The 26,079-nt window shown below is 34.7% G+C and overlaps 1 protein-coding gene across 4 annotated transcripts in view; it reads left to right on the top strand.

The window, feature by feature from the left end:
* LOC149802414 (zinc finger SWIM domain-containing protein 8-like) overlaps window positions 1-26,079 on the top strand; it is a 107,928-nt gene that overhangs the window by 4,449 nt on the left and 77,400 nt on the right. For all 4 annotated transcript variants that reach the window (XM_089951615.1, XM_089951614.1, XM_089951617.1 and 1 more), the window contains exons 2-6: window positions 6,436-6,586; window positions 14,718-14,812; window positions 19,670-19,845; window positions 22,776-22,883; window positions 24,251-24,332. In XM_089951615.1, the coding sequence (XP_089807741.1) occupies window positions 6,436-6,586; window positions 14,718-14,812; window positions 19,670-19,845; window positions 22,776-22,883; window positions 24,251-24,332 (612 nt within the window). The remainder of the gene's footprint in view (window positions 1-6,435; window positions 6,587-14,717; window positions 14,813-19,669; window positions 19,846-22,775; window positions 22,884-24,250; window positions 24,333-26,079) is intronic.

Raw genomic sequence — 26,079 nt, 5'->3', positions numbered from 1 at the left:
ATGCATTTCTTTGTTTGGACCTAACAACGGAGTAGCTGTGTTCTTTGTGTGAAGCTACATGTACTTGTATGAATCTGAATGTGATTATGCTTTTATAGTCTTGTGCATTTAGAACTGCTTGTACACATCACATAATATTCTGTTTACTTGAATCTTTTATAGTCTTGTGCATTTAGAACTGCTTGTACACATCACATAATATTCTGTTTACTTGAATCTTTTATAGTCTTGTGCATTTAGAACTGCTTGTACACATCACATAATGTTCTATCTATTTGAATCTATGGTTGAAGGAATTCAAATCATTTTTGCTGTTTATGTCTTGGAAGTGAACGACTTTCATGTTTCCAACAAAATATGAGTAATATCTAGTAAGCAACAAACTAAATATACTCATACGTAATATGTTATGATATACCAATGATAATTAAATAATGAATGTCACAAACTAAAAGATCTTTATCAGCTAGAATTACAAAAAAAGAACCCATGATTTATACATGAATATGTAAAGCAATATGCCATTGTGAACTGCATATATATAATTATCATCATTATTATATATTACTTACCGTTTTAGACTTTCTTTGGGATAATTGGATTATGCATGCATATACACATGATGAATCTATAAATGAACACTTATACTTGTATGTATAGTCCTTGCAATAGAATGGATTTGGTTGCATAACCTTAATTGGCACCACATGACCTTTATTGTGCATATGTGCCATAACATGCTAATAGATGTATGCATACATTGTTGCTATTCTGTTGTCATGGTAATTAATCATAAATATTGAAATCAGTTCAGAAAGCCTGTTTTGCAAAATTGTGTGACCCACTCTTACTTAACATGTATGTACCTTTGTTTTTTCTTTCTTTAAAAAATCCTGGTTATGCATCAAGAAATGTAACTTTGGTGTCTTTTTTGTGTTTATAATTGGATCACAGGGAAACCAAACCCATGTGCTCTATCATAAAATCACATAAATACTTGGCATACAGCACCCCATCATTGCTAGCCATTGATCCACTCTGTTCCACGTTAGTGACATGGAATGAAGTGGATTAACAACACTTGGCTAATGGAGATGCCTGTTATAATTATTGAAGCGGATTAACAACACATGGCTAATGGAGATGCCTGTTATAATTATTTAAGTGGATTAACAACACTTGGCTAATGGAGATGTCTGTTATAATTATTGATTTGTAAACTTTGTACAGATGTGGTGCTTTTCTTTAGATCAGACCTGGAGAATCAAAAACTGAAAAATTCCATATATTTGCCAATTGGAAATGTCGTAATGAATAAAGTTGTTTTTGATGGCAGACTCAACAGTGATTTTTTGAAGGGTTTGGTTAGAAAGAATTCCCACATTTTACTCCAAGAAAGTTTTGTTCCCAATTTTTTTCTTATCATTTCAAAAGTTGGGAACCAAGGTCCCATTCTCAATCACTATGGAAAAATCCCAGTGCAAATAATTTTGAACTCAGATGTAGGCTCTCTCTGATCTCCAAGGCAATGCGTATCAATAAAATGCCACAAGAATCCAATGTGAAATGTGTGACAAATATAGTGTGGATGAGGCCTGAGGTCAGCTGTCAGGATCTTTGTGGCTCAGAGACAAACTTGTTTTATTGAATAACATTTGTTCATGAGGAAGTTCCTTGAGCAGACTGTGGATGACTTGCAAGAATTATAAAGAAACCTATTGACTGGTTTCGGCACAACTTTGGTTGTTAAGTGCCTGCATAGAGGACTATTAAACATAGGGCAGTTGTGTAAAGTACAATTCACTGTACTTTTGTTTTTTGTTTTGTTGTTTTATAGGTTTAACACCAATTTTAGCATTGATAGCTATACTTGCAGCTAGTAGGACTGGTGGAGGAAGACCCCGTGAAGAACCACTGATACACGAGAAGTTATAGCAAGCTTTCTCACATAATCACAAGACTCCACCTCATGCAGACAGAATTGAGATCTGTAAAGCTGAGCACCTTAGACTACTCTGTCATTTGCAGTCAGTTTTGTTTCGGGCAGTGACTTTCTTGTTTACTTGTTAAATGAATGCAGTGCTCATTATATTTGTTCTTTTCATTGCTTTGATCTGTGTCACACATCTGCTATCTGACACTAATAGGGTTATGTATATACCAAATAACAGGGTTACACCTCCAGCAGAGTGTGTATTGTGGGGACAAGTAGCTTCATTTGTTCATGTGATCAAGACAAATTGAAAATAGCTTAAAGCAGCTAACCTTCAAATAGTGTCTGCATACATTTCAGTAATTCTTTTTTCCTCATGATTCATTTTGCTTTGAATAATTCCTTTTTGATAGATGTTGGTATCAATTTTATACAAGTTTGGAATTTTTGATTATCATTAATCAATTGTCCACCTATTGGTTTAATAGCACTTTTCTTATCTGAAATAGGAAACATTACGTGCAAGTTTAGTCCCCATTCTTAAAGTCTTAAGCATGGAATTAAAAGACAAAAATTAAAAATTGGAGCTGTTTGATCTGTCAGAGATGGATTTTGTCTCTAATGTTGTCATTGTATGAGTAACATTGCATTAGAGTTATTGTGAATAATAAAGCCACTAATATGTTAAATGTGCCTTTGAAACCAATGATATAAAATGCTTACTAGCATACAGTTCATTGCTTCATTTTTGGTGGAATGCAGGAAAGTCACTTTTCCAATGGCATCAGCATATGCATCAAAGATTATTTAGGTTTTAGCTTACATTTTGTTTGCATGTATTTCCTGAACCCTTTGAGAGATTTTCATCATTCTTAACATTAATCATCACAAAGCTTAGACAATTCATTCATCAGTGTGTTGGCTCACTCATTTTGCCTTGGGGTAAAGGTTAATATTGAAGATGTACCTTATGGTTTTAGGTTAACTTTTTTCTTTTGGTTATATTTCCCTAAACCCTTTAATAGATTTTTTGATACTCTGGATGAATCATTACAAAACTAAGTTTATTCAGTTACATGCATACTTGCTCCTTTTACCTTGAGGTCAGGGGCCCCAAGTGGTCGAGTGGTCTAAAGCGCACTCTGTTACGGATCACTGCCATTTCACCTCTATCTGTGTGGGTTTGAGTCTAGGATTTGGCCAATGTGGGTACGTGAGAAAGCTTGCCAGTAGCTTCTCATGGGTCGGTGGTTCTTCTCAAGGTTTAATTAATACTGGCCGCCATGCATAGCCTATCACGTGCTGAAAAATGGTGTTAAACCCCACAACGACAACAACCTTGAGGTCAGGGTCACAGTTTTAGAACGTGTGTTAAGGTTTTTTGGTTGAAATTTTTATGATTTCTTCTGTTTCCTAAACACCATGATGAATTTTCTTCATATTTGAGGCTAGTCATTATAAACTAGATTTTGATGATAAATATGCTTACCCCTTTGTACTTTGGAGTCCAGGTCACAGTCATAATTATTTCTGTTCAGGTTCTGGGCCTATAGTTTTTGTACCACAGATGAGATGACTTTTATCAGTGAGGACTCATTATCAAACTTAATTCTTTTGGTGACATGCAGGTTTGTCTTAAGGCACATCTTCAGTATTAACCTTTACCCCAAGGCCTGGCCTTGATTAAAAGGAAAAATGAAGACAAAGTATCATTAAGATGTGATAGATTTAGTGCACACATTCTGTGCATGTCATTTTTGTCATTGATGTGATCAATTCACACTTGTTTGTTAAAATCTGATAATTTCTATTGAGCTCATGAATGGAATTATGAATCCATTACATTTACCTCTGGTTGCAGAGAAAAAGTAAAAGAAACTCTTGTCCAGTTTAAAACATGTATTGTGTGAGAAATCTACAAATATATTTGCTTGTAGTTTGGAGCAGGGAAGGGGTATTATCTGAGGAGATATTACACTAAACAAAACCAAAAATACCTGTTAGCAGAAAAGTGTATACATTGACTCTATCTTGTAAACATTGCTGCTTATCTTAGTCTGCAGTTTTTCAACCCATGATACCCTCAGCACCACTCCACCCTTTGCTTTTGATAGCTGAGGATAGATATTGCTTTAGACTCCAAAGAGGGAGGAATAATTATTTTTGCTTGAGTGTAATTTTAAGCCTTTGTCCTGAATTTTACCAACAGTCCAACTTCAAATTGAACAGCTAAATGTCTGTGTCTCACTTAACATATGGCTTGTGTATATATTGGTGAAATTTTGTACATAGTTTAATTGTCTCTTTTGAAAGAAATCCTATTGTTATAAGCAACGGTTGTTTTATATTGAAAAAAAAAAAGGAAATTAAATAGTGTACGATACCAAATAATACTGTTATAGTCACTGTTATTATAACAGTGTGATTTCACTATTCATGGTGTATAAATATTTACAGATTTCATGGTTTTTTCAAAGAACAAATTTAAAGCCCCAGCATTTGGCATCAGTATCCACAAAAAAGGTTATTTTTTCACAAAACCATGGAAATTGATACCTAAGAAAACATTGCTTCACTGTGAGATGAATAATGTTGCTGAGGAGCAGTTAGTAAATATTTTTAGCTCAACTGGTAATAGACTGGACAGGTTTATGGGATGGTCTTGTGTCTGTTGTCTATCCATCCATTCGTTAGCACAAGCTTTTTATTGCTCCTCTTCCTTAACTACTTGTAGGATTGCCATTCAATCTTAGGCATACATTCATCCCATGGTTTTGTTGGTCCTGAATAAAATTAAATGCTTGGACATCAAATATGGCTGTCACAATGGCCTTCAAGAAAATCGTATACTTCTGATTGTATGGTCATATCAACATTGGATTTTCACTAAAAGACTTATCATATGTAGTTGGTTCTAAATGAAAATGTTATCATCCTGACATCCAGTGTAGGCACCACAGCAGCCACTGAAAATCTTGTTATTGTTATTCCTCTCTTATGGTTTGTCATATCATCATGGAGTTTCATTAAAAGACTTCTTATGAAGTTTAGTCAGTCCCAAAATGAAATATGACAAAAAAATGTGGTAGTCACAGTGGCCATTTGGAAAATCTTTCTATTGCTACTCCTTCATGGATCATCATATCAACATGAGGTTTCCACTGAAATACTTCTTTTCATGTATTGATGGTCCTAAATAAAAATGGTGCCAATCTGATCCATATGGCCACAAAGGCAGCCATCTTGAAAGTCTTGTTATAATACCTCCTCCTGAAAAGAAAGTCATACTGTCATTTGGTTTTCACCCAAAGAAATCTTGTAATTTCTAGTTGGTCACAAATGAATATGGTGCCTACTGGATGTACAGTAACACTGCCACATCAGCCATCTTGAAAGTCTTTCAATTGTTATTGCTACACCTGCATAAGTGGATGGCCATAAAGCCATGATGTTTTCACTGAAAGACTTCTTTTGGTCTAGCTGGTCCTAAATGAAAATAATGCCGATCTGGCATCCAATGTGACCACCACATTGGCCATCTTGAAAATCTTGTTATTGCTTCTCTTCCTGAACAGAAAGCCATTGATATGGGGTTTTCACCAAAATTCTTTCTACTGTGTTTGCTTGAACCTAAATGAAAATGTTGATGCTCTGATGTCTAGTATGACTGCAACAGTAGCCTTCTTAAAATGGTGTTGTCACTGCTTCTTCTGAATGAATGGCCATGGGGTTTTCACTAAAAAGACTTCTAATGTTTTGTTGATTTGAAATTAAAATGGTGCTGATTTAACATCTAATTTCTGACCATCTGGAAAATTGTTTTTTACTACTGCTGTTAAATCGAAAGTTGGTTTGACATGGGGTTTCCATTAGGAAGAGTTCTTATGGTGTCTAATTGGTCGTAAATTAAACTGACTAACCTTCATTATGGTAAGCCTAAAAATGGATGGCTATATGAACATGAAGTTTTTACCAACATAATTGGTGTAAATGATACCTAGTTGGTCTGAAATGGTTCCAATCATACATCCAGTATGGTAGTTGTCTTGAAAATCTTGTTGTCACTGCCCACTGAATCATCTACTTGTCCTTTATGAATATGGTTCAAATCAGGCATCCAAAATGTCTACAACACAAAGTTAATTTTAAACATTTTGTTATTGTTGAAGAATATCAGAGATGGTTTTGACACAAAGCAGTTATAATTAAGATGTGGTTTTATCTTGAATTCCTGCAAATTCTTTATGTCCATTACAGCATCAGTCCCTTTGAAGGACATTAATATTTTATTTATTGCATGCAAAAATAGACATTGATACATGTCTTTCACTGTCTGTCACTTTCCTGATAATTGTGGCAGCTTTGTTTTGGTCAGTAGTGTTACAGCATTGCAGTTTTGTGTTATATACCTAGTTTGTGATAGTAATATACATCAAAGAGGTATTTAGAGACAGTATAGTGTTGTATGAAACCATAGTGACTTTCAGTTGTTAATCTTCCAGGTGCCGTGTCTTCTTTGGTTGAACTGGCATCGCAGGCTGTAGCATGTCATATTCCATTTGAAGTTGTGGAGCATTTTCCCCAGCCGATCCCTGAACAGTTGCAGCTTCGCATTGCCTTCTGGAGCTTTCCAGAAAATGAGGAGGATATAAGGTGAAAACATTAGTCATTATGATGACAAGGGAATTCTAAAAGTCATGGGGGAAGATGTTCCTCTTTATTATACCTCAGCTGGGGACATATGTCATATAGTTTGTGTTTGTGTTCATGTGTCTGGAGGCATAGGTGAGATTTTGGACAGCTTAGCTTCCAATTTCGTGCAGCAATATTAGCTCAATAATTCCGTTTAATATTTAGAATACAATATCTGCACAGCATCATTTTCTCACAGTACCACCTTTGTCCCTGGATGGAATCAAGGAGTTGAAAATTGATATTCAGGGCACATCTGGGTTATTTTTTTCCCAGCACTTATAATTTCATAATCCCAAACTCAGTGCTTCATATATGGGTCATAATATTAGCACATGTTCTCCTTCTCGTAGTATTACTTATGTCCCTATATTTTGCCTCTGGGTGGGACCACTGAGTCCAGAAATATAATGGGAACTCATTTTGGTCATTGTTTTGTATAACAGCACTTTTATCACAGTTACCTATTACCCGATTGACTTTATGTAATGTCATTACATACTCCCTTCTATCTGTAATACTGTTGCCTTTGGTTTGGGCCATTGAGATAAAAATTATAATTGGGATACATCTTTGCTTAAGTTTGGAATATACCATCACAACATACTCTCCATGCGTCAATACCACCTTGCCCCAGGGTTATGCCTTTGGGGTGGAGTCATGTGATCAAGAATTAACGGTATAATTGTGACAGCTGTTGGTTGAATTTTGGAATATAATATTATCTTGTGGTCCACTTCCCTAATTACCACTTCTGCCCATGGGTGAGACCGTGGGGTCAAGAATTATACTGGGGACATACTTTGATTAAAGTTTTTTTTTGTCATTTCTGTAACCTCTTAACCAAGACACAGTAAATGTATTAGGGATTACAGAAAACATTCCATTGATGGAATTTATTCCTTTCATGCTGTTCCTATCACGGTCCTGATATATTTGTCATCATGGGTTGTCCACATTGTGGCTTGTAGTGGCTGGATTAAGTTTTATTGCCCCAGCATAGTAATTATGTCAGAGCTGACATACAATACATTGTGTGGACTTGCTTGTCTACTACAGTACATAGAGCAGAAGGCCTATGTAAGCTTAGTTGTGAAATGGGTGTCTGTTGTAGATGGTTGTATTTACAGTAAATATCATCTGTTTTTATACTTTGGTGTAATTTTAGCATTATATTAGTGGAATTTCTTTTTACTCATACCTTGTTTTCCTCTTGTTTAACTTGTACTGAATTACATACGTGTTGAACACAATATAGCTATCAATAATGAATTGTATATTGCTTAGCCACATATTTGCCAAGGTTATAAAAATTCCTCTAAATATATTGCATGCTATTAATATGTAGCTTCGTTGTTTTAATGGCGTTAAACAGGTATCCCAGGTAAAACTTCTATCTCCTCCAAACTGGAGGTGAAAGAGGCTTTGGTTTCAAAGTATGTAAATCCCAGTTATTCCCTGTTTATTTTGAACCAGTCATATTAATTCTAAAGTCATGATCTTGAATATTGTCACTTTTTACAGTTTGATTGTTGTTGTTGTGTGTTTTAACGCCATTTTTCAGCACACGATATAAGACTTCTACTCAGGTTGCATTTTGTTGTACAGGGTGGAGGTGGGTAGGCTGGAAGAAATGGAAGGCATGGGATATGGCTTGAAACATGGGTGGATTTGTCAGAACATTTTCATACAACAATTAATGCGTATTTCAAAACGTTGAAATAAGAAATTTGAACAATGAATTGCCCTGACTGACCATTGTTGGCTTGAGGCGGGAAGCTAGTGGAATGAACATAACGACTGACTTCAAATTGTGAATGCTACTCCTCAGCCATTGTCTGGTGATTAGAGAAAGTAGTGATGACAGACTAGTTTTTTTCTTAGATGCATCTGTGTATGCTAATAGGAACATGTACATATAATGAATCAAAAAGGATCTATTTTGTAGCTGGGCAGTTTTTCTGGTGTGTGTTCTGTATGAACAGAGGTAGACATATATACAAATGTTTTAAATAGTTTAACGTTTTTTCTGAGTTTATCATGGTATATACTGTCAGTTGCCGATTCACACTGTTTGCATCATTAAAAAACATGTTTGGTGTTTTCTGTTACATAGCTATTTATAGCACTTGGGATTGTCCTGCTTGATCGTAGTAAGGTCATCATAATACCAGTCCTTAAAACTATGGAAGCCAAATTTATTGTTTTATTTTTTAAAAAAATTGTTAGAATGTTCTTTTCCTTTAATGCTTACTTCATGTCTGCCTTAACTGGCAGTGTTTATCTTATGCTGTAAGGTGACTATTTATAGAAGTGGGTATTCTTAGAAAAGTAATTCTCCTTACAGTTCTATACAGAAATAAACACAATTCATTTTGATCACATGGTAAGATTCTGACCAATGGAAATGTTACTTTCCTTTACCAGCTACTGGCATTGCAATTATAACCTCATATTTTTTTTCTATGTTATGTGCATATCTATGTGTATCCCCAGTTAGGCCACTGACAAATACCACAAGACCGTTCTGGTGGCTTAATAGTTAGAGTGTCCACCTTGGATGTGGGAGGTCATGGGTTTGATCCCCGGCTGAGTCATATCAAAGACATGGTACATATGCTGAGAATTTCCGGTGGTGAGAAAAACGAGAGCAACCCTTGAGTTGTATTGTTTTAGAAAATGCTAGATCATGTAGTTTCCAGCAAGAGACCGCTCCAGTGACCTAGTGGATAGTGTCCATCTCAGAATCGGGAGGTCACGGGTTCAAACCCTGGCTGTCATACCAAAGACTTACAGAAATGGTGCTAACAGCTGCCTTGCTTGGCTCTCAGCATTAAGAGGTTAGTGTTAGGACTGGTTGTCCTGGTAGGTGGGACATCATGCTACATGTCTGCGGCATGATGTCCCGTGTTGTATCTACAAATGGCATCATGTAAGTCATTTGACTTGTCAAGGCCAAGAACAGTGAGTCAGAATCCAAACCTATTAGTCTTATTCAAGCTAATGATCAGTTTTCATTAGTTTTTAAAATATAATTATATTGTTTAAATACACATATTAGATACATAGTATGACTAAAGCCAATAAGGTAATTCCCTTGCCAGAAGCATATGCACATTATATATTTGTTAAAAATCTTGTTGAAGATTTCATGTCATCAGACATATCTGAGCATATATGACAAGGTGTTTATTGTTGGTCATGTCGGTGATTTCATCCGCCATTGCTTTCAGAAATGACGAATTTTGCTTGTTATATATAAGACTGTCCTCAACAATGTCTGATAGGCTCTCCAGTCACTCTGAACAGGTAGTAGCCGAGTCATAGTGATTGGCAGAATTCTTCAAAATGTCAATGGCATCAATTTCTTCAGCCGCTAAGTTGTGTATTAAATTAAGAAGAGATTTGTATTTTAAAAAATTGATGTCTTCTACTCTCAGCCAGTGTACACACTTAAGTTGCACTTTCACATGTTTTGTTTGGAAAACTGTTTTTGTAACCCTGCATGCAAATCTGCCTGGTGTTGTGGACCTTCAATCAGCAGGTAAGTGTTCTGACAAACCACGACAGTTATTGTGTTTTGCACATTTGGTCATATTGGTTTTTTTTTTTTAGCCTCTGTACATATATGGCAAAATAAAAAGGCGTTTTGACTGTCACAGTGTTCACTTGACTTAACTTCAGCCATTGCTGCACAAACTACGTTTTATCTTACGAGTAACCGCTGCCTCATCTTTGTATGATGAAGGCTGTACCAGTTCGATAACAATACTATTATCATCGGTTGGTCATAAACGCAGTCCAAAAGATAATTTCGTTTGTTTCGGATCTATTTAAATTTTTTCCTTTGGACCGATGACTATTTTTAGACTAAACCTTTGTTTTTTGTTAATGAGTAACACATAACATTGGGGTGCGTCAATTTATGTACCGACGACTATTTTTGTTCATCAAATCGGAAAAGTGTGCGTATTTGATGCATGGTGCATGGGTAGATAAAACACTTGATGTCCCAGTGCTAGACATCACTATAAACAGCCACACTGCAGACATTATAGTGATATGACTGAAAAATCGTTTAAAGCTACGTTAAAAATCCAAATCACAGACATATCTCTATTATTTCAATTCTTGTATCAATGCTGCCTCCGTTCCATAGGATCAAGCGGTAGGTCACACTGTAATTTTTGTCTTCAGTTTATTTCCATGAAATGTATGTCAACTCGGTGCTTATCTAGATGACAAGATCATCACATACTTGCCTGTCATGTTATTATGGTCTTGGATGGGGATAAGATAACTTAATTTTTAATACAGTAGTCCCCCTCTTATAAGGCCACCCCTATTGCAGCAGGGAAGTGGCCTTATAATGAGGGTGGCCTTTCTTGAGGGGGATGACAAATGCGAATAGTAAATACATATGAAGAAAGTCACAAGTACATTTAATTCTAAAACATTTAATATTTTCATTTAAAAATCAAATGCATGTTGTGAAATAAATGTAAAACTGTTTCATCATTTTCAAAAGAATTTTATGAATAACCATTGATATAGTTTTAAAACTGTCTTTTTAATTGTTACAGATCACATCATCTGTCACTTTGTTGGCAACAGTTTAAAAAAACAAACCAGTCTCGTCTCAGTAAAAAATATCCTTGCTTTCATATCCCCTGTATATTTTGTTTAGTCTTTTATTCCAATTTTCGACAACTTCATTATCATCAGCTGATTCTCCACTAAGGACAGAACACTTATTATTATGCGGGACTTGAAATCTGTGCAACCATCCGTTACTTGCGGTAAAGTCGTGATATCCCATTTCAACTGACAAAATTATTGCTTTTTCTTGGATCATTCGACTGGTGAGTGGAATTTTCTTAGCAGGCGCAGTGCAAAGCCATTCAAAAACCTAGTCATTTAAATCAGGATACAAACATCTCCTGGCTCAAACAATCTTCCTTTCTCTGTCCATTCCACCTTCCCACTTCTGCAGAATTGTTTCCTTATCTTTCACAATATTGTTTATCTGAGTCTTTCTGACATCACAGTTTTCTGCAAGGATCCTTGACCCCTCCCCACTTTTTGTCAGTTGAATTACACTTTCACTTTCTCTTCTATACTGAGAATTTTTCTTTTCCTCGGTGACATCTTTTTGCAGTAAGTTATTCAAGTTGCCAACTACAAGACTGATAAAACAATTTTGTATGCATTTCAACAAATTACCATATGTTTTTAAAGGAAGTGATCTTGTTACATGATTGGTTAGTCATAGTCTGGTACCCTATTATTCTTATACATTTCTTTACACTAAGTGAGAATCCAGAACGGCTTCGTTATGTACCATTAGCATCACATAGATTTGACCTCGTGGCCGTTAGGATTTGTAATCTTGACAATTATTGTCAGTAGTAATAGCCACTAATTATCAAAGTGAACAAGCTCAACATTTTACTAAGGTAAGCCATGAAGGTTATCAGACCATTTTTACTGCTGACTTGTGTATTGTACATCGATACTGCCACTTTTCAGCTGTTATTACTGTTCAATAATTGTAATCTTAACAATTATCAGAGTGACTAAACCGGACTTCTCATGATAACACAGCGGTAAGGCTAATCAGATTACATTTACTTACCCTTTTGTATGGATTAAAATTTGAGTCTTTCTCAGCTTTATGGAATAAATGTGGCTTCTCTTGAGGCGTAAATAATAAAATATTAACCATAGTGGTACATGTACTGTAGTCAGCACTTCTTTCAGTAACGAAAACCTGACATCGATAAACTGAAATTGGATTACTTAACACACATTATGAATAAAATACTGGTTCTGGATACATATTAAAATAAACTGCAGCCACTTGTGAGGGGTAAATTTTATATTATTGCACTAATATGCTGGTCGCATTAGCCAGGTGGCCTTTCATGTGGGGTACTTTTGAACACAAACTCATCATTGCCAGTGGATTCTGGCTGTAAGGAGCGGGTCACTGCTGGTCAGGAGGGGTGCGTTCAAGAGGGGGGCTACTGTAGTTCTTTATCCAATTTGCACAGTATTTGGAATACAACATTTATTATTCCCGTACTACCATTATCATTCCTGCAATGTCATCCCTGTTGTTGAGGGTCCATGGGTTATGCCCTTTGATATATCAACAGTTAATCTCTGTCATCATACAATGTACTTAGTAAAACACACTTTTTTTTAATTGTTGTATTAATGAAGGATTCGTTTTTTACTTTCTTAATACTGATGTTTTGTACTTTATCATTTATTCTCTTTCCTGTATTGAATGATGCAAATACAAGATGTTGTAAGTCTTATAATTTGTTTATTCACATCGCCATGATTGGATGAGTGGAATGCCATAAAAAAATGTCACATGCAACACCATTATGGATCATAACTGTAAAAAGAAAAATTGGGTGTAAATGCCAAGGATTTTGTAATGAATCTATGAAAAATTGGAGATTGGATTTTTGATTGTTTTCATATTAGTTAAAATTCTATGGCAGTTCCATTTGGATGTTGCTGTTGTGGGTTGAATATGAACACAACCCTCCAACCCGTAGGAAAATAACTATGATATACTATTTAATAATATTTTGTGGTCTTAGGATCTTTGTTACCTTATTCCTGTTTATTCCAGCCTTTGTAGTTTTATATAGTGCCTCAGAGAAAATTTACGATAAAGACATATGCAGGGTTTGTTCTAGAACTGAACCTTTTTTGGTGAAGTTGACCCATCTGTTTGAAAACAAGTTGGACTTTGTTAATTGTGGGAAGGAGTTAGTGAAAAACTATAAGTATGGTATGCAGGTATGATTTTCAAGACAGAAGCCTCTTGATTTGGGACTCAAAAGGTAAAAGTTCAAAGCCACAAGAACTTAATGAGGGAAGATCTTTTTTTTGCTCAGCATTTCTGGTACTTTTTTAGTCTCTTCATTTTATCATATTTGCAAACATTCACACTCTGTTGTCATCTGATTTCTGACATGTTTGAAGCAGCTGCACACCTTTCACAGTATATTGAACGTTGATTAGAACACATTGTTCAACATCATTTATGATTATTCATTGAGTTGGCTAATATGATCTTTTCCTATTGGGTTGTACTAGCACAAAGCTGTATACATTTTGTTTTCATCAGTAATGATATCAGTACATGGGGTCAGTACAACATTCTAGTTTCATGTGCATGAAAACTGCTTTGACAACAATCACACTGATTTGTTTGATGAGTGGATGTGTGCTTTAGAACATGTCCATTTGCACCATGAGCATTTGTTGTACCATGTCAATTGCAAGATGTTGATAGGTGGTCAGTTAATACATTATAAAGATCATTTAACCAGTAGGGAATACCAACCCAATGACCACTAAGTTCTTGACTTATGATAAGTGACTGGAGGTAATTTTCACTGCCACAAATGATTAGTGACATCTGGATTTTACTGATTCACTGGCAAAATAACCATCCTTGGGATAGTGGATTATCATTATTAAAGTGTAAATTATAATAAATGGTGCCATTTAATCAAACCACTTCTAAGCTCAACCTTTCATGTGATGTGCACATTATGTTATATGTAAGCCATTAACACTGTGCATTTTGCACCTCATTCAAATTAAGATTGTTTCATCTGCTGTATGTCTTGTACTTCTTACTCTTACGAATGTTAAATATACAGTTTATGACAATCCAGGTAAAACATCCATCATATTGTTTCCTACTGCTGTGAATACATACCAGTGAAAAAAATTGATAGAGCAACTGCATATGCTATGGTCATGTACCACAAACCATGGCCAAATTTTATGAATGGCTTACATTTTAGATGGGAAAGACACCTATCACTTTTAGGCCAATAGGTTCAAGGTCAATATCACCAAGTATGAAAGGGGAAAATTGGTTTCTGAAAAATAACTTGACATGGTATGTATATTATTTAACTTTTTACAGTATTTATGTTTTTATTTATTTTTTTAAGCTAAATACCATTAAACAGTCTGCACCAAGAACTTTTGAAACCTGCTACTGGAACTATTTTAACAAAAATTGTTTATACATAATTAAATTTTTTTTTTACAGGTTGTATTCATGTCTTGCAAATGGCAGTGCTGATGAGTTTCAGAAGGGAGATCATCTGTACAAAGCTAAGGCAGTCAAAGATGTCTTACAAATAGGTAATAAGTTCATTAAGATAGATGTAAAATTATCTATATTGTGCCTATTGGCATTTGAAAGTGAATTATTTTGATGTCCGTCTGGAAACTAAGAATGACAATGTGGCAACTTAATAATTGCATTAACACTTTTTTAATTACAGGTACATGGCTTCCAGATAGATATTTTTTCCAGAGAGTCAGTTTGACCCTGTATATTTTTCAAAGGGTTAGAGTGGGAAAGTTGGATTCGTATTATATAGGATATATTGTTTATAATGGATAGAAGTCAGTTTTAAAAAAAAATATCAAATAACATATTCCTTGTATAATAATATAAGCAGAAGGGCAATTTATTATTTTTTTTTTCTTCTCATTTGTGATTAGAAAACAATTTTGTCTAGATTATGCTCTCATTTAACTGCAGCTTTCTTTAATAATTCTCCCCAATTTGATTTCTTTTTCAAACTACATGTATACCCAGTTCTTCAAAAATTAAGTCACTTCTCTCAGCTGTTCAACCTGTAAATATCGGGTACCAGTAGTCATTAGTCATATTCTGCATACATAAGAAAACTTGAATTTTTCAGTTGCCAAATTATATATTTTTAAGGAAAATGATGTTTGAGAAATTAGTCATCTTTTAGGACTTTAGCAATCATTACCATTAGCAGTTTACACTTAATCGTGATATAATTTGTTGAGTAAAGTGTCACTTAGTGCAAGATAAGTCATCACTGACTACACATGTTTTTGGCAGTCTATGTGCATACTATACATCCAAAAATTATGAAATGTGGTACATGGGTGCATTTTGATAAGTACTACACCCTCATTGCTGTTGAAGCAGATTGTGACTGTTGGCATTTTTGTCTGATAGTTCCGGGTATGTTAATAAAGTAACATTATGGTATTTAGCTCTTCTGGCCCAAGGCCTAGTGTGTTTGTAGTATGATTGTTTTTCTCCCTTTGCATTGTCAGCCCTTCCATCCGTCAACACCTGTTTGTGAACGATCTAGAGATAATATTTCTGATCAGATTTGTTATGTAAGCTTATATTAAGATCTCAGAGGAGTTAGATTTGAACATGTTTCATACAGGTTAAGTTGGTGATCTTGCAGCTGATCTTGTCAGTACTCTTGAGGCCATATTTCTGATAAGATTTTAAATAGATTTGCCATGCTAGCATAGTTCATTTGAGATCTTGGATGAGATTGATTACGAGTGAATCCACACCATTTAGGATTCAGGCTATCATTTAGCGTGAATCAAGTCTGAAGCTTTCTAGTTATGAGTTGACTCTTTGGCCACTGTGTCAATGCATATGCCTTGGGTGGGAATCTCACATGGGTGTGGCCACAGATGGTGCAAAAGACAGTTCTGGGAATCCATGACTGCACAGATTAATTCCCATGATAATGACAAATGATTGTATGTACTTCAGAGGTGATGGTGTGAATAATTTCTAAGTTAAAGACCAAAGTCTAATACTCATGGGTAGGGAATGATCAAGGGTAGAATGATTGAAATAAATGACTTGTCTTTTTATGCAAGTCCAATTTTTGCCCATCTCCTGATGTGTGGGCAAATTTAATTGTAAGCAACAAGAAAAAATATGTCAGTTACCCCAATTTCAGATAAAATGCAATCGATCTCTTAGGTACAAATAAATAAAATTAAGGAGGGGTAAATTTCATCTATATCACGAAATTTCTAGCTGTTTTGTTCTTTTCTCCATAACACTGCTAAATAAAATACAGAAATATTCATTTTTGGGCAGTTTTGAAGAAATTTTAGAAAATCAACTTCTGTTCATCATCCATTTAATGCTGCATTTTTGAATGAAGATTACAATGAGTTACAATGCAGTACTTCTGGTGTGTCATGCAATAAATGAGCTACAGTTCTGATTTGTGGTTATTCTTTTCAAAAACAGTAACCACCAGTCAGAATGAATTTAACTTTGTGACACTTCGAAAGTGTAGTCTCATATTCTATATAAGTAGGTAAGTTGCAGTCTGCAGCAAAACTTAGTGTAAAGTAATTAAAGTACCTGAATCATATGCAGGAAAAAAAACCCAAGTAATTATGTCTTTTTCATGTTTATACTGATGGATTAATTAACAGTTTGTTCTTGTCTTGAGACCAGATTTATTTTCAAGTTAACATATTTTAAAAGTTCTTTTTCATAAACTTGGTGAGTAGGGTATTGTTGGTATGTGCATTGCAAAACCATTCAAAAGCATCATTTAAATCTTGGTACATACATTGCTTGGCATTGGAAATAATTATTTTTCTATTTACTTACTGCTTCAAGATATTCTCCTTATCTGTTACGATGTTGTTTATTTTAGTCTTCCCAACATATTATCTTTTTGCAAGAACTTGTGAACTCTACCCATAGTCAAGTCAGATAATTTAGACTTTCTTGTAAAGTATCATTTCTCTGTTTACCTGATTTGTTAAAGTTTTGTAATGATTTATTCTTTTTTTGCTAACTGTACAGTAATGCAGTTTAATTATGCAGATGAAACTTATGTAGACAAAATCTTGTTTATAAAAAAGTGATACATATATTGTCACATGATATTGCAGTCTTTATCTTGTGCCCTGTTTTGTCCAAGTTTAATTTCTCTCCGCATGTTAATCCATGAAATCTATATTTAGCCTATGCTGACCATGTTATAATCTTGATAATTACCTCAGGTCATAATAATCAAAGATAAAAACTGATCTGCTGTGTGAAACCCCAAACTCTGTCACAACATTTTACCCTATTTCCAGTAAATGCCTTTGTTAATGATATATTAACCTTAGTGATACGTGCACTTTAGCCTTCACTTTTTTCAGACACAAATTTTAATAAAATATGACTGTTTGTAAGGGATAAATTTTAGTTTTGCACTAATATGCTGGCTGCTGGTTGTGTTAGAGGGGTAGCTTTTCTTGAAGAGACTTCTGAATATAAACTCATGTGTGCCAAGGGATCCTGGCCATAAAAAGTGGGGTGCCACTGGTCGGGGGTGGGGGGATGCTGTTCATGTGGGCGACAAGTGTAATCTTCTGGGTACAATGAGTTAATAGACCATGTAGTAACTGTGTGCTCCAGGCTTTTCATTCTCCTCTTCAGTTTATATATATAGATATAGATATAGAGATATATATATATGAATTTACATTCACAAGCTGGCATACCTGGTATATCAGATTCCCAGGTGAGCAAGTACAGATATACTTGGGTTTCTTGTTTGTAAATTATTGTTTTTAAATTGTCTTAGCTGAACTTTACATTTGGACATGGTAACGTGCAATTTGAAATGGCCACTCAATTTTTGTGTAGTTCACCATATGCCTAATATAGTTTGATAGATACTTGCACCTCTATAATAAATATTGCTAGTTAAATTTGTATGTCGTATATCTTTCATGTGAAACTCTCCCTCATTATAACATGGTATATATATATGAATTTACGTTCACAAGCTGGCATACCCGGTATATCAGATTCCCAGGTGAGCAAGTACAGATGTACTTGGGTTTCTTGTTTGTAAATTTTTGTTTTTAAATTGTCTTAGCTGAACTTTACATTTGGACATGGTAACATGCAATTTGAAATGGCCACTCAATTTTTGTGTAGTTCACCATATGCCTAATATAGTTTGATAGATACTTGCACCTCTATAATAAATATTGCTAGTTAAATTTGTATGTCGTATATCTTTCATGTGAAACTCTCCCTCATTATAACATGGTATATATATATGAATTTACGTTCACAAGCTGGCATACCCGGTATATCAGATTCCCAGGTGAGCAAGTACAGATGTACTTGGGTTTCTTGTTTGTAAATTTTTGTTTTTAAATTGTCTTAGCTGAACTTTACATTTGGACATGGTAACATGCAATTTGAAATGGCCACTCAATTTTTGTGTAGTTCACCATATGCCTAATATAGTTTGATAGATACTTGCACCTCTATAATAAATATTGCTAGTTAAATTTGTATGTCGTATATCTTTCATGTGAAGCTCTCCCTCATTATAACATGGTAGTTGGGGTCCAAAACCATAGACCACATTGGGTACTGAACCACATAATACTGAGAATTGTGATATTTATGGAACCACAATATATTGAGGATAGTCGAATACTGAACAGTAGTATAGTATGCACTATCAAAAATGTTAAAATTTGGTATTTTTAAATAACATTAAAGATATAATACTAAATTTCACCTTTTCTTCAACCCGTATTGTTATACCTTGATGTGATTTGGGCCATGGGGTCCAAAGTAGCCCTTCATTTTATCTGAAATCGTATTGTAATGAGGCACATTATAATGTTGGAGAGCTGTACTTGGGTTATATTTACAGCAACAAAAAATGAAATTGCTTTAATCATACCCGACAAAACTCTTAAATTGTAAACATGCACAATTCCTTGAATTCAGGTGATATTTATTGCCATTTTGTTGATTTATATTAAGGTACAAATGTAGTATGGAGAATGAACAAAATGGGTTGTAATTGCATTAAATATGAAGTTCAGCACTTGCATTTAAAATTATTAGTATTAAGCTTAAGCACCTTGTATGCTTACCTGCCCAACACATTTGCAGTATAAAGGTTTAAGAGCTTGTACTATGAGTGTAAAACATGTTTTCAAAAAAAGGCAAAGGGTTTATTAGGATTCTTAAGTGAGAATTGTCTTGCAGTATATACGTTTATTAGCTTGTATTATGAGTGTAAAACATGGTTTGAAAAAAAAAGGCAAAGGGTTTATTAGAATTCTTAAGTGAGAATTGTCGTTTGAACTCCTATATCTTAATATATCTAACATGCTTTTCTAGCAGAATTTCATCCAAATGTTTAACTTCAGGTTTCCATCTTAGTGGCACTGTTGTCCCACCCCAGAGCATCAGTCAGACAAAGGGTAGTTTTAGTGTGGCTGTGATGTTTGATCGGCGTAGGATCTCTTCATGCATCTGCACATGTAGCAGCACAGCATCATGGTGTTCCCATGTGGTGGCTCTCTGCCTGTACAGGATTCACCAGGTTAGAGACCCAAATACAGCGTAGCTTGCTAAGAGATGTTATTGAGCAGAATTTCAGATTGGATCAGCAGGTTCATAATTGTAACTTGATATATGAAAGCAGATTCTCTCATAATAGGATATGTCTGCAAAGAAGTTGATGTTCTTATTGTTGCCATCAACAAATTATTTTCTACCAGAAATAAATATTGATGCAGTTTCTAACCATACTTCATATCCTTTCACCCGATCTCATTCTTGCCAAGAAAGTTCAGTTTTTCCTTATAGAGTGGAAATGCAGAGACATTACAAATCATTGAACCATACAAATTAAGATAGTAGTCACACCTTCATTATTCAACAGTATGGTAAATAATAGAGTTATTAATTAATTAATGTACTCGTTTAAGATTGGTGAAAATTGGTTAAGGCATTTATTGAAAAGTATTTTACAAAATCATTTAAAGTTGTCAGGACTAGTTTTCCTTTAATAGTTTCTTTCATTAATATTACAGTTCAGGCAGAAAACATGGGTAAGGTTCAGATCAAATTCAGAAAAACAGCCTATTAGAAAAGCACTGAATAAGTATTTGGTTGATTATTAAAAGATGTGGCCCATAATTCAGTGATTTATATTTCCATTCAGCAGTGCCTGGAATCAAAATTTCAGCATCAGTTGTGGCTGAAAGCATTATTCTGCAAAGAAACATCACATACTGATTCAGCAGTATTACATGACAGAGAATTTCCTTACTTTTAAGGATCCTATACATGAAGAACTTATGAGATGGTGTTTAATCCATCTTCCATTGGCACACATTTGTTATTTCTACTTCATCTGTACTACTTACAGGATTTGCCAAGAAACTTAATAAAAAGATTTAGGTCATGCTCTAGTTAATCATCAGTGAAAATGGTGATGCTTAGATATCCAGTATGGGCACCAAAGCAGCCATCTTGAAAATCTTTCTATCATTACTACTGCTCAGATTGGGCATTTCAGCATAGACATTTCAATAAAAAGACTTCTAGTGATGTCTAGTTGGTCCAGAGTGAAAATGGTGCTTATCTGTTGTCCAGTATGACCATCATAGTGGCCATCTTAAATTGCTTGTTATTGCTACTCCGGAATGGAAAATCATATTGACATAGGGTTTTCGCCAGAAGGCCTATTATCTCTAGTTGATCCTAAATGAAAATGGCACCAGTCTGATGTCTAAAATGGGTACCACCAAGGCTATCATGAAAATCTTACTATTACTGCTTCTGAATTGTTGACATCAACATCGGCATTGCACTAAAATACTTGTGTGTCTCTCTGGTGCTAAATGAAAATGGTCCAATATGGTTACCATACCAGCTACCTTGTTAATGCTGCTTCTTCTTAACTTAAAGATATATTGATTTGGGAATTTTACCAGAAGACTTCTTATGATGTCTAGTTGGTCCTAATTGAAATGGTGTTTCTCACACATCCAATATGGCTGCCACCTTGAGAGTCTTGTTTTTGCTTCTCCTTCTGAATGCATGCTTGTGCCAACATAGTGATGTGTATGATGTCTTGACGGTTGTAAATGAAAATGGTGCCAATCTGACTTACAATATGGCTGCCACAATGACCATCTGGAACATCTTATTATGGCTACTTCTCCTACAGTATAATGTCTTTTTGGTCTTGAATTCAAATGGTACTGATCTGCCATTTAGAATTGGTGTCCATCTTGAAAGTCTTATTATCCTTACTCATTTTAAATCAGAATAGTCTGTCAGTTGGTCATAAATGAAAATAATGCAGATTGACCCTTGATATGGTCACCATGGTGGCTGTCTTGAAAATATTATCTCTGCTTCACCAAAATGGATTATATCGTTGTACCTAGTTAGTCTTAAATTACAATTGTACGGATCATACATCCAATATGGCTGTCTTAAAATGCTCTCTCCTGTGTATATGGCCACACTGACTTGTCACCAAAAGAATTCTGATAATGTCTGCATGGTCTTAAATGAAGACTTTTACCAACCTGACACCCAGTATGTCCACCACAGCAACTAGTTTGAAACTCTTTTAATTGCTGAAGAACATCATAGGTGGTTTCAACACTTGGCAGCTTAAAGTAAGAAATGGTTTTAAATTCTTAGAAATTCTTTTTGCTCAGTAGAGTATCGTCCATTAAAGGACTATTGTTTTAATATTGCTAATGATTTCAGTGACCTATACAACAGTACTAAGAGCAAAATTATTTTTCATGGAATTTTATGTGGGACATAATTTGTCACTCAGTGTTTCCAATAATGCATCCAAACTGTTGTAAAAAAAATGCTTCCAGATTAGAATTAGTTGTAACAAACAGATGTGGAGTGAGCAACTGCACTTGTTTACAAACATGCTGAAATGAGAAAAGAAGAGGTGGTTGAAAATTTGAAGCTGACCTCCATTTCATTTGCAAATGACAATTGTGATGTTTGACTGCAAACAATACCTACTTGTTAGAAATTTTGATTATGACCACCTGATAACTTTAAGAGTTCTAGCTGTACTCATTTGTGATGCAAAAGCAGCAGATGAAAGTTGAAGATGTATACACTTATATGAAACAAGCAGTTTTGAATTGAATTGACTAAAGACAAGCAATCCCCAAACCTGGACTGATTCCTGCTTATGTGAAACTAAGTTTAGTAAATCAGTTTAAAGTTCGTAGCTCACTGATTCTCAAGTAGTGCGTTACTATTTTGTTATGTAGGTGGTAGGCAGCACTGGTATAAGTCAAAAGATAGAAACCTCTTTATGCAGTGCAGTCCAGTTGACCTTTTTATATCCTTTATGAACTAAAGATGATTGACTTCTGTTAAAGATAGGTGGAAAAATTATTAAGTAATCTTTTGCATAATGTATAAAAGTTTTTTGTTAATGCAATTTTTTTGTCTAAATCATTATACATTTTTTTCCAGGCACATGATGTTTGCCTCAGAGCCCCAGTATCTGAATCCTTGTCAAGGCTTCACAGAGATCAGTTGCAGAAGTTTGCCCAGTATCTCATTAGTGAACTACCACAGCAGGTGGGCATTTAAGTTATATTGTTAGATATTTTCTGTCACTTTTCTTTAAGCTTCTTAAAGCTATTACCGTTTTGTAATTATAAATATAATGAAATTCTATATTTTATGGACATGAAAGTTTCTTCTTAAACTTTCCCTACAGGTTACTGAAACCTCAGCCAGGACAGTGACATTTAAAAAGAAGACATCTACCTTGATGTAAATTTGGAATGGAGTTACTTATCCTAAATCAGATGAACTGATTTTATTTTCTGCTTTTGTTTTATGACCCTGAATTGAGATTTGGAGCCTGTAATAATAACCGTTTCTGATGATCTATCAGTTCTCTGTCCTTCTGCCCGTTCACACTTCTTGCAATCAGCACATCTGCAATGCTTACACATAATTGGATGCAATTTGGTACATGAATTGCCTGTTACATGCAGATGCACTTGTTATAGTTTTGATCTTTCCATTTCCAATTTTGACAGAGTTATTGCCATTTTGAAATTTCCAGTACAGTCAATCCTGATAGCCAGCATTGCTGAAGAATCATTCAAAATATTCTCATGTAATTTGGTATGTATATTATCTCATGGACCTAGATATACCTTTGATGGGTTTTTCCCTGTCAAATCCATTTCGGATGGAGTTATTACCTTTGACAAAATACCTGATATCTTCCACATGGGATTCTGCTTTTAACTTGATAAGCTCAAGAACCATCCTACATATTTCTCATGCAGTTTCATTTGTATGCTTTTTCAAAGACATATATGTCCCATCTGTGTATTGTTTTGTCAGCTCCATTTTTGGACAGAGTTATGCCCCTTATCTGTCAACTTTTAAATTATTTGCAGTTAGAAGATTGCCTCTTAGATTTAGATATGCAATTTATGGGTTTTGTCTCAAGTGCTCCATTTTGGGCAAAGTTATGACCTTTGCCGATTGACTTAATATATTTACATGGGATTTTGCTTGTAATGAGCATAACTCAAGATCTGTTTAGTATAGGCTGATGCAATTTGAAATAACATTGTTTCATATACCTTAATGTGCCCTACATCAGGTAAGAAAGATTTGTTTTTACATTTTTTTCTCAGTGCAGGGACGCAGGGACTTGTGTGACTGTATTATTTTAAATAGGTTTTTTGCTCACATTTCAGTTTTTCTTCTTACCTTTTCCATATTTTTCAGATTCTTTGTCACCTTTTGATCATCATTCATTTCTCTGTCTAGTCATTTAAACCTCAAGAGGAATTTATTTAGCAAACTATAAGGTTGACATTTCTTTAATAATAAGCATGTCCTCAATAAGCAAAACCTTGTTGCTGTTGAGTGACAGTCATGGGATTGAGATGAAGCATATGGATATTTATCATTTTCAGATATTGCCAACAGCACAGCGACTGTTAGATGAACTGCTTTCTTCACAGGAAAATGCTATGAATAAATTTCGTGGAGCACCAGGTATGAAACTTTACAAGTATTGAATGTAGTATTAGTTTTTATTTATTTTCATTTTAGCTCAATGTTCATGGTTTTGTATTTTAAAAAAGGCATTTTGTGGGTACTTAAATTCATGGTTCTGCCTGTCAAAGTTTGCATATTAGTAGGTATTTAATTTCATGTTTTAACCTTTACAAATACCCAAAATAAAGAATGCAAAAGAATAATACTATACTGATACAAATGGCGGTCACTTTAATGTTTAAAACAATACTACCACCTGTATGAGCACAAATCATAGACCTAGCAAGTTCAATGCTTACACCTTGTTTTCGACAAAGTGAATAACATCATTTGAAGCCAATGCAGCCAACAGCACTAAAACAATACTTCCCTCTCTATAAAACACCTCTCAAGATCAATCACTTTCGCCATGTTTTTGTTTAAGTGCTTAACATCAAAGGAAGCCGACGCAGCCAACAACACTAGTGCAGTCGGTTATTAAAGTACATATGGATGATCTCTTACTTAAATGACTGACCATCAGTTTGCACCATCAGTACTTTCTGATGATCATAGCTTTAACACAGTGGCTTAAGAGTAGTAGAATTCAACTTTGACCACCCATGGTTCCTGGACTTGTTAACCCTTCAGAAACTGCAAACACTGTGCAGGTGCTTGCTTACCAGGCAGCTAATGACGCAGTAGAACAGTATTAGTTAACCTTGCAACCTCATTAATCAAGCCAATTCACACTGAATGGATAATTGCAGCTCACGCGACAATGAGAGAAAGATCTGACTTAATTATCAGTGGTTTTGAGAAAGCTGGACTTGTTTAGTTAAGCAGTTTGAGGATTATTTACCTGAGAAGCATTTGTGAGTAACATGAGACTTGATTGACATGATGTTGATACAGTGGCTTTGTCCAAAAATTTGTGAAGTGTGAGCTTTAATACTCTGCTGTAATTAGTGTATATACAAAGTGTTTATTAATACTAGTGTTTCAAGAAATAGTTATAGTATTTTAAAGGATTGTTGTTCTTTTGGATTAAAAATGCATGGATACAATGAAATGTGCTTTCAGAAGGATTTAATGTTTTCAACATCAGTTGTACTGGAATGAAGGATTGATTTGAATAAGTATTGAATTTAATTTTCATATACTTTTATTTTTCTTTCATTTTCATTATTACTATTGTTTGAATGCGTATGCTTTTTCTCTATTTTCTTTATATCCTTACATCACATATCATTTTAAGGCAGTGTGTGTAAAATTACAACTATCGGTTACTTTATCAAACGTGTGCTCTGAAACAATATAAAATGATTTATAATTCTTGTTTCAAAAGGTTAAAATACAAAATTAAACAAACACATGTAAGAGCTAATATTTAATTACAAGATTACAGTATTGACCTTGATTTATAAATGCTAGTAGCTGTGTTAATCCCTAGGAATGAAACACTAAGAAAACAGGGGGAGTCATCATCCTACTTGGCTCATTTTTTGTTGGGGATTTAAATTCTTGGTTTGGGGCAACAATGAAAACCATGAAATTTAGCCCCCCCCCCCCCCCTTACGAAAATTGATACTACAGTATTGTGTTCATAACTTTGCAGATTTTTAGGACTACTTTTGATTTAGTTCACAATACTGTACATTCTTTAAAAGTTTCACTTTGTATTCTAGTGAAATAAATTGTTGACCTTTACAAAACTTGTTGGTTTTTAAATCGTAACATTATCTGAAACACTTGTATTGACACA

The sequence above is a fragment of the Sinohyriopsis cumingii genome, chromosome 3 (genome assembly GCF_028554795.1).
Source record: "Sinohyriopsis cumingii isolate HCF-2022 chromosome 3, ASM2855479v2, whole genome shotgun sequence".
Lineage (NCBI taxonomy): Eukaryota > Metazoa > Mollusca > Bivalvia > Unionida > Unionidae > Sinohyriopsis > Sinohyriopsis cumingii.
Note: the sequence above shows the minus strand (reverse complement) of the source record. Positions and strands in the feature narration are given on the sequence as shown.